Source organism: Osmerus mordax, chromosome 17, assembly GCF_038355195.1.
Source record: "Osmerus mordax isolate fOsmMor3 chromosome 17, fOsmMor3.pri, whole genome shotgun sequence".
Lineage (NCBI taxonomy): Eukaryota > Metazoa > Chordata > Actinopteri > Osmeriformes > Osmeridae > Osmerus > Osmerus mordax.
The window spans coordinates 1,395,941-1,409,884 of NC_090066.1; the positions used below are offsets into that span (position 1 = coordinate 1,395,941).

Consider the following 13,944-nt stretch of genomic DNA (forward strand, 5'->3'; position numbering starts at 1 on the left):
GGACCCGGGAGAATCTGGGGGCTTCTGTCCTCCGGGGGACATGGGCCCTGGGGAGGAGGGACCCGGAGATTTCTGCTTGGGCGTCGTCGGAGGGGTTAAGCCTTTGAAGGAGTCTGTGACGCTCTGCTGCTTGATCAGGAGGGATGGCTTCCTGCCGTCGGGTTTGGCGTTGGGGTCCTTCCTCTGTGGGGAGGTAGGGGCGGAGCCTTGTCGTGGTTTCATGGTGGAGGGGGGGCCTGAGTTCTCCTTCCCCCCCATGGCACGCTGCATCTGGCAGTTCAGGCACAGCCACTCCTTCCCCTGTGGAAGGACAGAACACGTCAGACATGGGCACCCTGCCCGATCAGGACCATTTCTGCATCCTTTCTCTCTCTCCTACATTTCCTGTCTTTCGCCAACTCTCTCTGTCTGATAAAGCCAAGAAAAGGCCAAAATCCATCTTAAAATGTTTTACAAAATATGGTCAGATGTGGGGAAAAAAACACACACAAATGCATGCACATGCACAAATATAACACATTAATAGAATGCTGTTCTGTTATTCCAGTTACAAACACAAATTAATTTGCCAGTTCCAGTTGCACATGATCCTTCTTTCCAAACCCAAATTGTTTTCCTTCCTCTCTTCATGAGACAAATTAGTTCTGACTAAGCTTGGGGATTTAATAGCAAATATTGCAAATTTGCAGTCTCATTAAGCATTAATGATGGAGCCTTTATATATCAAAGCAATTTCCAGAACAGCTATAACATTCTCCAGCAGCATGTTTCCCCCATTTGAGGTACAAAATCCTATTATTTATATAACGTGATTTGTCTTCATTGAGTACGTGAAGTTTATTGATTTAGTCTTGAAATACTGAAAATCTATCTATATTTTAAAAGTTCTTATGATGAAACATGGGCTTGTTGTTATGTACTATATTGATGCTCACAAAAGTATTTCCCCACCATAAATTTAGGGCCTTTTACTATTATTTTCCTATTTAGGTTAATCAATAGAACCATTAGTATATATTTCCTTACTACAGTGACCTAGCCATAGAATAATTAAAAGGGCCAGTATTGATATTTTCACTATCATTTGCCTGCATGATGGAACAACCGGCTCAACTCATTTGTCTTTTCATGATTGGTGTCAAACATCCAAACAATACGGCTATTCTGAAGAGAAGATGAACTACAGATAGCGCTGATCTCATTATGCTGTACAGGAAAATGCCCAGCACAGCGTCGGGCAAAACAGACTCTGGAATCCATTACGTCTGAGTGTTGTTTTCACCCTTTCCTGTGTTGGTAGCGCAGGGGAAATCTCCCTTTTGGGAACATTGCAGGTACTGTAACGCAACAGGTTTTAAAAATGGCTATCGACCAGCTTGGGTAACCAGTGGCCATCAGGTAGCTCTGCTATGGTAGCTTCCTGTGTTTGAGACATGAGTCACCTCGCTCACTTCCCCAGTGTCCATATGGTGCCTCTTCTGCTCATGCTGTGTGTTGTTCATATGAGAGGCCTAGCTAAAGCTAGCACAGACATGCATTAGCATCTCAGGAATGCTAAAGATGCTAATGCTAAAAGCTAGTAGTTACCACCTGGCTCGTTCTATGCTAAAGGCTATTTTTAGCATTAGCAAGCTAAAAGCTAAGTATAAAGTACTAAGTGAAACTATGCTAATGCTACAAAGCTAACCCAGTCTGTATTGATATCACAAAACAAGATGATTGTTTCCAGGGAGGAACACTGGCCATCAATATTGAACCTGCCCTAGTATTGGAGGCACTCTGAATTCTTGATGTGACACTTTCTAAGAATTCATATTGAAGTTCTATCCTGAGAGAGACAGTGTTTTCATTATTTCAGGGGACGAGGGTGAGAAGAGACACAGTTGGAAAAAAACCTGTCAGATATACATAAACAAACAGTCAAACACACAGATCCAGTTGTTTCTTACCGCTGAATCTGGAGGGCTGAATCCACACAGGCTGCACACCTGGTTCTTGCACTCAGTACAGGTGCTATAATTGGGTGGCTCCTTAGCTCCAACGTTCAACTGGGTGCTCTTACACAGCGGACACACCCCACCTCCAGGCTTCCCAGGCCCTGGGGGGCCAGGGGGTCCTCCTGCCTTGGCCGGGCCGCCTGGCTGTGCATCCGGGCCGGGGGGCCCAGGCTTCCCAGACCCACCTGGTCCTGCCTGCTGCGGCCCTGGCTTACCCCCAGGTCCTTGGGGGGGTCCTTGTGGGCCTCCTTTTTGCTGTTGTGGGCCACCCTGTTGGGGTGGGCCCTGGCCTGGCTTTTGGCCCTGCTGTCCGGGGGGCCCTTGGCCTGGGGGTCCCTGGCCTGGCCTTGGGCCCTGCTGTCCGGGGGGCCCTTGGCCTGGGGGTCCCTGGCCTGGCCTTGGGCCCTGCTGTCCGGGGGGCCCTTGGCCTGGGGGGCCCTGGCCTGGCCTTGGGCCCTGCTGTCCGGGGGGCCCTTGGCCTGGGGGTCCCTGGCCTGGCCTTGGGCCCTGCTGTCCGGGGGGCCCTTGGCCTGGGGGGCCCTGGCCTGGTTTAGGTCCCTGTCCAGGGGGCCCTGCTTGGCCCTGTCTCGGTGGCCCTCCTTGCTGGGGGCCCTTGGGCCCTGGGCCTTGCTGAGGGCCTTTCCCCTGCCCTGGGGGCCCCCCAGGGGGCTTCCCTCCTGGCTTGGCTGCTGTTGGAGGGGGGCTATCGTCCTCCTCCTCATCTCCAAACAAGCCGAATTTGGGGATGTTGACCGCAGAGGACATGGAGGACGTCATGGAGGAGACGGCATTGAGAGGGTTGGCCCCGCTCAGGAAGTTAGAGCCGAACATGCCGCTTTTGGTCTCTGGGTCTTTGGGCTCCTGCCGGAATTTGGACTCGAGGAGGCTGAGGGACGAGGGGCTGCGGCCTGGGGACGGCTTGCCCACGGGGCCCTGTCCGAACGCGTCTACGGTCCGACTCTTGCTGAGGCCTGTCGGGCCCCGAGAGGCCCCGCCTCCTGCCTGCTGGGGGCGCTGCTGGGCATCCGCTTCGGAAGGCCTGAGAAACACACAGCAGAAGATGGAGAGAGAGGGGAAGAGAGAGGAAGACAGAGAGAGGAGAGAGAGGGGAAGAGAGAGGAAGACAGAGAGAGGAGAGAGAGGGGAAGAGAGAGGAAGACAGAGAGAGGGGAGAGAGAGGAGATGGAAGAGAGACGAAGACAGAGAGAGGAGAGAGAGGGGAAGAGAGAGGAAGACAGAGAGAGGAGAGAGAGGGGAAGAGAGAGGAAGACAGAGAGAGGAGAGAGAGGGGAAGAGAGAGGAAGACAGAGAGAGGAGAGAGAGAGGAGATGGAAGAGAGACGAAGACAGAGAGAGGAGAGAGAGGGGAAGAGAGAGGAAGACAGAGAAGAGAGAGGGGAAGAGAGAGGAAGACAGAGAGAGGAGAGGAGATGGAAGAGAGAGAGAGAGAGAGAGAGAGAGAGAGAGAGAGAGAGAGAGAGAGAGAGAGAGAGGGGAAGAGAGAGAGGAGAGAAGATGGAAGAGAGAGAGAGAGAGAGAGAGAGAGAGAGAGAGAGAGAGAGAGAGAGAGAGAGAGAGAGAGAGAGAGAGAGAGAAGAAAGAATGAGAAACAGAAAGTTTTCTTATTTAAATCTATGAAATGTTTCATTTTGTTTCATTGATACTTAATGCTTTGGCAGTGTTGTTATGGTGACATCCAAGCCATCAAAGCAGAAGAAGAAAGACAAAACAATACTAGTCCATTAAGTCCAATTAAATCTACATCGATGGTGACAAGATCAAATGAACTGACATAGATATTATATTAATCCGTCAGTTTTCAAAATCCTGATAAGTTTAAGAGAATTGATCAGAAACCTACTATGGCAGAGACTGTTTCACACCACTGGGAGTTATATGTCAAACATTAAACCACTTTCCACATATCTCATGGATTCCAGCCCCTTAGCCCTAAAGTTATTGGACCGAGGCCTTTCATCACCCCTGTGAACTCAAATAGTAAGTTACTACTGCAGGCTACCGATAACGGAAAGTAACGGAAAGTCAAAAGAGAATGTTGACGGCAAAAGACAAACGGTGAAACGGCTCCGGTAGTGCAAGATGAAATGGCTTTATTAGTTGGATCAGGGAGGCGATAGAAACAGCCAACACACTGTCAGAGACAACTCTGTAATTCTTCAATTAAGACGTGACTGTCACGAGACGATCGATGCAATGCTCGCGATTAAGTCAAAAGGGGTCGAGTTGGAAGAGTATCTCGTAATGGGAAGCTGCGATGCATTGAAGGCTTCTCTCCTCGTTTAATAACAAGTCAATAACTATTCCAGAAAAACGGAAGACTGTTGATGAAATGATAACATTAAACATAAAATTTCCCTCCTTCTTTTACGCAGATTACGCATCCGCTTCAGGGGGCGCGAATGCTGCTTGCTTGCTTTCAGAACCAAGGCCAGCGACTACTGTACATCTCCTTCGTGCGCTTCTCATCGTTTAAACTAATTCTGAGCTATCTCAAGATTCTCAATATCTTTCATTACGAAGATGAAATTCAAAACGTTCATTGAAGACAATGGGAAGGAAATCAATGACTGATGACATTTGCGCTTGCAGTTCTAAATATAGACATATTAATATTTATCATGTCCCCTCCCCCCAGTCCAGATTTATCAAAATAACGTTTTTCACCACTGGAGGCAATTAGTAGCCTATCCTTATCCTTATGTTCAATTGTATTGATTGCTAATGCCCTGTAATTTAATAAGGATGCATATACCAGAATCAAACACATAGTGGGATATTTTAGAACCAGGACATGATTCTTTTCACTCAACCGAGCGTTTTCGTAACCAACCATTCGTAAAAACTGTCAAGCAAAACAAGCTCTGTAAACGGTGCGAATACGAAAATTTTTCAAACATTGCCAAGGTAATTAGCGATATAAATATGAACATGCGGAAATAGGCTATTTGTTTGGGTGAAAGAGCGTCGTCCGCGGGAAAAAAAAATCCAGCTCGCGCTTGTAAGAGGAATTTTACCCAGCAGGCATTTCGATTCTTTCACACAAACACTAGTGTCTTCCCAGATCTTAAAGAGCAGCCCTAAATTGATTGATAAAGCTATTTTTAGACAAGTAAAGCAGTAATTTGACGACTACATAAAGGAATATGACATATTATGTGTGATCAATGGCATTAGACAAGCAGCAGTATGTTATGAGCATTCAGCCTAATGGTGACACAGTAGGCTATGCAGCTTTGTATCAGGTGGATGCGCTCATTTTACAAATGATTAACACTACGTGATGGAGGGAAAAAACTACCAACCACGATGTAAACGCTTTTACAGATGTTTCCAATTACAACCCAATGTCAAATTTTACCACTTGCAATAATGTATCCGGGAAGGGGAGAGAATGGTATCCTATCTTATGTGAATGGGTGTGAACCTACACTCTTCTGATGCTGCTATCAACCTGCAGTTATCTGATCAAAACACGTCAGAAACACCCACAAAGAGACACAACTGAATACTCTGTTGGGGAGAGGACATTTTAAAGACGCAAAATTAATTATTGTAAAAAGCCCTGCCTTCGAGCCGGAGCGCCTCCTGGCTTCCTGGCTTGCGTCCTTGACATAGCGGCGGCGAGTTGTTTCCTGTCATCCTCGCTGAGTTGGCTGAGATCCGCCTGTACCCCACTGGGGATCCGGATGAAGCCTCCCTTCCCGTCCGGTGCGAGACCCTCCGGTAATCCAGCAAGCGCCCCTTCGCCTCCTTCGAGGCTCGCTTCGTTCCCCATGATCGACCCCTCCCGCCCCCCGTTAGATTCGGTACGCGACGCTCTGCGTTTTTAGCTCCAACGGTTGCTGTGGAAATGGGATTCCTCGGCTTCTCGAGGCATCCCAAATTATGTCTCGAGCTCAACACCCTCTTCTACAACGGTATGTCGTGTCAGTGATGTTTGCATATTTGCTACAGAGGGGACGATGATTCCTGTGCGGGTCTCGGTTCTACTATACCACCTCGTCTCCCTGCTCTCACCAACGCGCATGTTCCGCATTTGACAGGTGATCCGGAGACATCACCGAAGGAAAAATGTATTTAAAGGGGACAATCGTTAAATAACAGCTACTTAACCGGTCGTGTCATACCGGTCTAGGAACTGTTACCTCCTGTAGGCTAATAAAAAGTATCGTGACCTCAGATGTTATGTTGATTTTGCGTACAGGGATGGGCCTCTGTGGGTCGCGTTTTCGCCGTAAGACTGGGTGGGATATGATATAAAGACCATACACATACACACACAGACACACAAACAAACACACACACTCCCAGATACACTCAACCAGGCTAAATTAAACAGGCATCCGGGAATACAGCCTACAGTCTAGTGTTTTGAAGGTCAAAATAATATTGAGATGGTACAGTGCTGTGCTGTATGAATCTAACAAAAGCTTCAGTACAGTAAAGTGGTGCTCTGTGCAAGACCAAACTCACGACCCACAACCTAAAGAGTTTAGGAACAACATTTATGAAAACCCTCACAATATACACCATCCAGACACCTTGTTGAGTAAACAAACAGAATCAATCCTGCCCTGCTTCCTCCTCAGCTAAGGACATCTCTTATTCAGGCTACAGGAGAGCTAAGCCTGTCTAAATCACTAGCTGGGATGTTAAATGGTGTCCAAGCATTCACTGTGGCTTCTCATCATCAGGACGTGGTACGTTGTGACAGGCCAGTGCTTATTCACGGTTTATGGAGCTCCGGGCCGGACATGTCCTCTGCTTACCCAGCCCCGGGCCCTCCCTCCCTGGGTGGAAGCGGAGGAGAGGTGCCCCTGACAGGAGCGAGGGAGTCACGGCACTCACGGAGACGCTGCTGTTCTGCGGCTGTGTTGGCGCTGACGCTGGTGTCTGGAGAGACTGCGACGTGTTGGGAGGAGCTACAGTACGCTGTTCTTAGAAATAGTTAAACTTTTGTACTTTTAGTTAATTTAAGATTCGTATATGTTTAGTGTTTTGCACCTCCCTGCCACAGTAAATTCCGTGTTTGTATAACATACATGGCGAATAAACCGAATTCTGATTCTGTCACGTTGAAAATGTGAGGGTCGTGGATGTCCTGACCCCCTCCTTCCTCCACTCCCCTCCTTTCTCCTTCCTCACTATCTCCCTCCTCCTCCTTTGTATTTCTACATCCATCACTCTCGCCTTACTCCCTTCATTCTCTCCTTGCCCCCTCCTCCCCGCAGTGCCTCTCTCCTACCTGCCACTAGGAGGCAGTGTGTTCTGGGTGCTGTCTCAGGTGATGGATGGCACACTTGTCCTTGCCACACAGGACGTGAGCCCTGAGCCTTGCCCGCATGAGTTCTACTCTCTGGAGCGGAAACTGCCCACAAGTGCTGCACAAACACACACCACACACGCTGGTTTAAACACACATACACAAACACACTAGATGGATCTGTTTGCATGCCCACACAAACAAACACAAACACACACACGTGCATCACTGTCATTTATATACAGTATGCATGGTACTTCACACAATCACACATCCACTGAACACACACACACCACACAGTAGGTCAGTTGAGACAATGGACTAAAGGAACTGAAATCACCATGAAAAATACAACACAACAGGTTGCTATATTTAACACAACACACATCAAGTCTAACTTGACAGTCAGATCAATGTACAATGTAGCCCTCCCGAAAACATCAACTGTGGCCTTACTATCTGGCCAGGCCTTCTTGTGTTTGCTCTACCCTGAACAAACAGTGCTTGTGCATTGTGTATTGTACATGAAGCCTTCTGTTTATGTTGTCCATTGTCTCCCAACCTGTGTGTGCTATCTGTGTGCATGTGTTAATGTGTGTGTGTAGAGTACGTGTGTGTGTTGACAGTGTGTCTGTGTGTGTTCATTGTATGTGTGTATGTGTGAACAGTATGTACGTGTGTGTTGACTGTGTGTGTCTGTGTGTGTACAGTAGTGTGTGTGTGTTTGTGTGTACGTGTGTTGACTGTGTCCCTCAGCTAAGGCAGTATGTAACTGAATCCAGTAACAGGATCACACTCACTGTGTTCTGGTCATTAAATTTGAATACACACCTGAGCAGGTTAAAATATGGAAGAGGCCTTGCTAGAGATATCTCTTGCAGGTAAACCACAGTAGTCTTGGGAAGTCACCAGTCACAAAACACACGCCGAGGAGACTCGAAGCCTCACAGTAATATCTGGCAAATGAAAACAGAATAAATGAACAAGTCTAGTCTTTCTCTAGACATTTTCTTTTTACAATTCTCTCTGTAAAACCACACAGCTCTGAATCCTTCCCTCGAAACCCTGTTTCATGCCGAGTTCACGTTGAGTTGTATTCGAACGAGCGACGCACAAGAAACAAAAAGTTACTTACCTTTTCTTCCACCTTGGACAGACTCTGAGTGTGTATCCTGTGCGGTCTGCTGTGTGTGTGTGTCTGCGTGTATTGGTAGCTCAAGGAATACGGTCCTGTGAGCGATGTTTAATTTGTGGTACATTAGTCCTTATCCCCTCCATCCCTATTAGCATCCTGCACGCGTCTAATTCCACCCTTAACGCCAATTTCTCCTGAACACTGACCAGCAGAGGCACTGGTCTATCAATATTCTTAAAGGGACAGTCTTCATCACACTCTGGTTCTCTCACTCTCTGTTTGGGTTTGACTGTGTGCCATCTCTCTCTCTCTCTCTCTTTTGTCTATCAGTCTTTCTCTCTCTTTCTCTCTGACACACACATGCACAGACATGAGTAACACACACACACACAACTCACAATACGCCCCCTAATCCTCTTTTCTCTCCCAGATTGGCCGATCACACACGTGAGTACAGTAATCTGTCCTCAACACTAACCCAGCCCACTTGCCTACGGTGTACTGTAGTTGAGTTACCGTAACAACCTTCACATATTACCAAAACAATGAGGCAATGTGAGGTAAACCCACAAAGAAATCCACTTTATAAAATAAACGCTCAATTATCCCTGGGTAAACAAAAATACAGGTTGCTGTTCCTGAGAAGGAGTTATAACAGATTATTTAGATTTTGCGGGATATCAGTCAGTAGACCAAATGTTAGTAGCAGACAGATCGAGCGGAGGATGAGGGTGTTTTGGACTGATGCAGAGGACATAGACGGGCACCAATGCTCAAAACGATCTGTTCTCGCAGATCAGATGTGCAGCATATCTCCCGGTCACACACCACATCTCCTCCTCCTCCTCCTGCTCCTCCTCCTCCTCCTCCTGCTCCTCCTCCTCCTCCTCCGGGAGAATCCTTACGATACTCCTGTCAGACGGAATCAAAGCAGGCTGACTCAAAGACTCAATTTGGTACGAGACACACCAGGAGTTGCGTAAGCTACTGTCGAACACAGACATCATACTGTACTGCCAAACTACTTTAAGGAGGTTTGATAAAGTGTCAAAATCTCTCCAGACACTGATCTTAGGTCAGTTTAAAGGTTTTCTCCGTAATGGCTAAAGATGGGATTTGGAGATGCTTAGTTGATCCGAGAAGTACGTCTGTGGTGTTTGTTCCTAGATCTGGCGTGAGGAGCTGAGGTGAAGGTCATCTTGGGGAAGGTGAGCACTGAGAGTCCTCTCGCTCATAAGAGGATTTGCAGGTCACTGCATTGAGTCTTGGTTTACACCCTACAGCTCATCATTTACATTGTGGTGATCCTGTCTCCTTTAGTATTGACTGTGGGAACCTGTCTTTTTACTGTTGATTATCAGGGAGAGAGAGAGAGAGAGAGAGAGAGAGAGAGAGAGAGAGAGAGAAAGAGAGAGAGAAAGAGAGAAAGAAAGAGAGAAGAAGAGAGAGAGGAAGAGAAGAGTGAAAGAGAGAGAGGAAGAGTGAGGGAGATAGAGATAGCGAGAAAGAGAGATAGTAAGAAAAGACAGAACGTGTGGAATGGTAAAAGAAGGAGAGATGCAGAGAAAGTCAGGAAGACAGCGGGTGGAGCGAGAGAGAGAGAGGGAAAGAGAGAGAGAGAGAGGGAGGGGGAAAGAGAGAGAGGGGGAAAGAGAGAGAGAGCGAGCGAGCGATGGAACAGAACGGTGAGGGTTTTCCCTCCTTCTGTGCGCCCTCCCACCAGCAGCGAATCCTTAGCAACACCTGTTGTCAAGGAGGTGCGTCACAGGAGGTGATGTCATCGTAATGAGGTCCGCACAGGGGCAGATTAGACGGGAGGCAGAGGCCGACGTGATTAGCTAGGGCTTGACACACACCAGCGACAGCGAAGGACACACACTCACTCAAATACTTGTACACAGACACACACACACAAGACATATAACCATTCTTCAAGCCAGGTAATCCAGGTTTAACACGAAACGACAGAAATTCATCAAAGTGCTGTGCTGTTGTATCCCCACGTGTGTGACGGCTCAGGTAATCCCGCTGTAACGCCAGAACGGTTCAGTCTGTTCTCCATCTGGTCCCTGTCATCCCAAACAACCCTTCCAACATTCCCACACTCTGGGCCCTTCCTTGTACCACCCTCCCCCACACTCTGTCACTGTGTTCCACTAGGGAGAGCGACCAGAGAGATTCTCGATCGCCTCCTCAGTGAGGTTATAAGGCGTGAGTGGATGTCAGCGTGTGTGGGTCGGTGACTGGGTGCTTGTGAGTTGGTTCGTGTCTAAACAGAAGCTGTGTGTGTGTGTTTGTAGTTATTGATGAGGTACAGTTAAGGCTCTGTGATCTGTTGGTGGAATTGAAGCAGTAACTTTTCTTTTCAAGACAGGCAGGAGTACAGTGTTCCCAGTGCTCATAGTGCTGGCTCGATGGGGGCCAGGTCTTGATTGAAAGAACGTCAACTGGGCTTTTCAACTGGACCCCCTGTAGATTTAAATTGGCACACAAAATGGCCACCAGAGTCTCCTTCACGGGTCGACATAAGCCCCCTCACGGCTCAGGTGTTGCCATGGTTTCGAGGGACCCCTGCTCCAGTTCACCGAGGGGGTCTGAATCACATGACTGAAGACCTGGAAGCCTCACACACCACCTAATCAAAGCCCTGGTGTGTGTGTGTATGTGAGACAGAGCGTGTGTGATGTTGAAGAAGAGAGAAAAGAAGTGGTGATAACCAGACCATGAGAAAGTAAGAGAGTGGACAGAAGGAGTTAGCTAAATATGTAGAGAGAGAAACAACCTGTTGGGTGTGTAAAAGTAGAAGAAGAAAGGAGTGGACGATAAGAGAGAGAGAGAAACAGCAGAAGAAGAAAGGAGTGGACGATAAGAGAGAGAGAAACAGCAGAAGAAGAAAGGAGTGGACGATAAGAAATAGAAACAGTAGAAGAAGAAAGTGGCTGTTGTGTTCTCATCAGCCCAGGCTGGCATTTATCAGATGACCTGAATCTGTGTTCCTCCAACACACACACACACACTCGAGATTTCCCCAAATACGTTGGGTCCGCTACTGGGCGAGGAGTGAATCAGAGCATCTGAAAATCCCATTCAGAGACGTGAGTACACACACACACACACGCACACACACACCATCAGCGAGCCATCCCAGAGGCTTCACACACACACACACCTTTATACGTCACACACACACCCCATCCGAAGTGCACACCTTCACAGACGTACTCACAGGCACTCGAGGACAGATGGATCGATGACACACGTCAAGGAGACGAGCGGTCCTATAGTGGGTTGGCGTGGGAAGGAAGGAATATATTTTAAATATCGTTAGATGACTCATCTTAAGGAGGTACAGGCACGATCCAAACACACACAGGTTCACTCAGGGTTCCTTGTGGTCTATTTTGACAACACCCCCATCTAGTGGCCATAGCAAGAACTACTATTTGACCATAATTTAAATAGACCAGTAAACACTTCGCTTTAGATTGTTTAGTTTTGGAGGTAGTTTGCCTTGTGAAACAGTTTTCGTAAAAGACTTTGGCAGGCAAGCTCACAGACGCGTATAATCCTAGTGTGCCAAAGTAATTACTTTGTATTGTTTATTTTCATATTTGTTTGTAAGATTTCAGTTAATAGAACGACACCATGTCGGAGGGAGATGTGAATCATAGATGCCGCTTTGCCATGGTAACGCCACTTTCATTCTTGTCATCAAAGCTTGTGTTTTGTGTGATGAGCTCTCTCTCTCTCACTCACACACACACACACACACACGCACACACACAGCATAACAGTCCACCAACTGGCATGGCATTTTGCATGATTAATATGCAAATATATTATGCACATTAGTATGCTATTTGCCAGGAGTGTAGTATAGTGTATGAAAAATACCTTTCACTTCATGCCCACAACCTATTTTCATAGTTTGGGTTTTTAGGATGGAAAAGATAAAAAGACAAGAACATGTTCAAATTCACTGTAATATTGTAGGAATTATGCCTGACACACTGTTTCAGACTAATATTTGCTACTTGTAATAACATAGAAGTACTTGTACTTCTAGTAATGAAAGTGTCACTTGTAATAATACAGAACTACGAATAATACTGTAATACAGAACAGTTCACTAGACTAGTGTGCTCCAGGAGCAGTAGCCATGGTAACCGGGCTGGTGAATTCACGTTAGTGAAACTTGCAAGGAAACGTGATTGTGCCGTTTTCATGACTGAGGCTTAGATTTCCTGTGCCCTCTCCCAAAGCCTTCTACAGAGCTCTTCATCGTGATGCACTTCACCCAAAAAGCAGGTTTATGGTAGAGCACCCTCTAGTGGATTAGTCCCAACTGACATCTGGCTCTTAGGATGTATAACTTAACGAAAATGTGTTCATGACATGGGCGGATTTAGACATTTTCACCTGGGGTGGCAAAGAGGTGGCAGGAGGTATTTGTGGTGTGGCATGGAGCAGGCGCGGGAAAATATTACCACCATTAAATAATATAACATTGTAGTTCTAATGATAAAAATAATATTATTTTAATATGATTTAATAAAATGTAGCCTACTAATAATGTATTTTAGCATAGCGAGATTGAGGTGGCAAATATTTTTTCCACCGCCAATGGTGCATGGCATGTGTAAACTACAAATTAAGAATACTGCTATCTGGAAAACACCGTAATACCTACACAGTAGTTAATTACCTATACATATAATAAATTAGTCTTACATTTATATTTGTAAGCCAACATTTCGCGGGTCCAGTTAGCTGGGGAGACTTGAGTGCTGGTGGCCTAGCATGAACGAACACCAAACCTCAGAAGAAACACTGCAGAGAGAAATAACAACAAGTTTAGGTTTTACGGTAAGTGTTTATTTAGACAACCGAACGCATGCCAGAAAGAACCTTGTCACAGCAGTAGTTCTTCGTTCTCAGTCCACCTGAACTCACGACAGGAGAGACCAAAGAGGGAGATACCGCGGGAAACTAAGATTCTACGAAAAACTAAACTCCACAACTCCCTGCTGTCTTGTATTGCATTGCAACCACTAGCTGTTTCACTCGGTATACTAAGGGGATATCGCGGAGTATGAAAAGGTCTAGGGCAGATTTATTTGTGAGAGCTGGCATCGTTGATTTGGCAAAAAAATGATTTTTCACACCTTGCTCGTAGGGAACTTGACCTCGCACACAAAGACGATAGAAAAGATGCACTTAGCTAGCATTCACATGCAGTTACAATTCTGTGTTGCTTCTCCTCACACGAGTTTCATAGTTTTTCCGTAGTATTTCTTAACATAGAAATTCACAGCTAATGTTTATCGGGTCGGGGTGTTTATCTTACATACATGAATATCGAATGAATGACTGATCAAAATATTTAAATGAATCTGAAAGAAACAAACAAAGAAAAACTCACCCTTTACAAAAAGGCAAAGAGACAAGAAATTTTACAAAATACCAAAATGAAACTTGTGCTTATCATTGTCAGGACTCTTTCGCCAGGCAAGGATGCTGTAGGCTATA

At 46.5% G+C, this 13,944-nt stretch overlaps 1 protein-coding gene across 1 annotated transcript in view; it reads right to left on the bottom strand.

Moving 5' to 3' along the window:
- The window catches only part of pcloa (piccolo presynaptic cytomatrix protein a), a 48,654-nt gene extending 42,862 nt beyond the window's left edge, over positions 1-5,792 (bottom strand). Inside the window, exons 1-4 of the mRNA XM_067254939.1 lie at positions 5,584-5,792; positions 2,375-3,036; positions 1,950-2,287; positions 30-300 (exon numbers count right to left, since the gene is read on the bottom strand). Of these exons, the coding sequence (XP_067111040.1) occupies positions 30-300; positions 1,950-2,287; positions 2,375-3,036; positions 5,584-5,792 (1,480 nt within the window). The remainder of the gene's footprint in view (positions 1-29; positions 301-1,949; positions 2,288-2,374; positions 3,037-5,583) is intronic.
- Between the last annotated feature and the right edge of the window lie 8,152 nt (positions 5,793-13,944).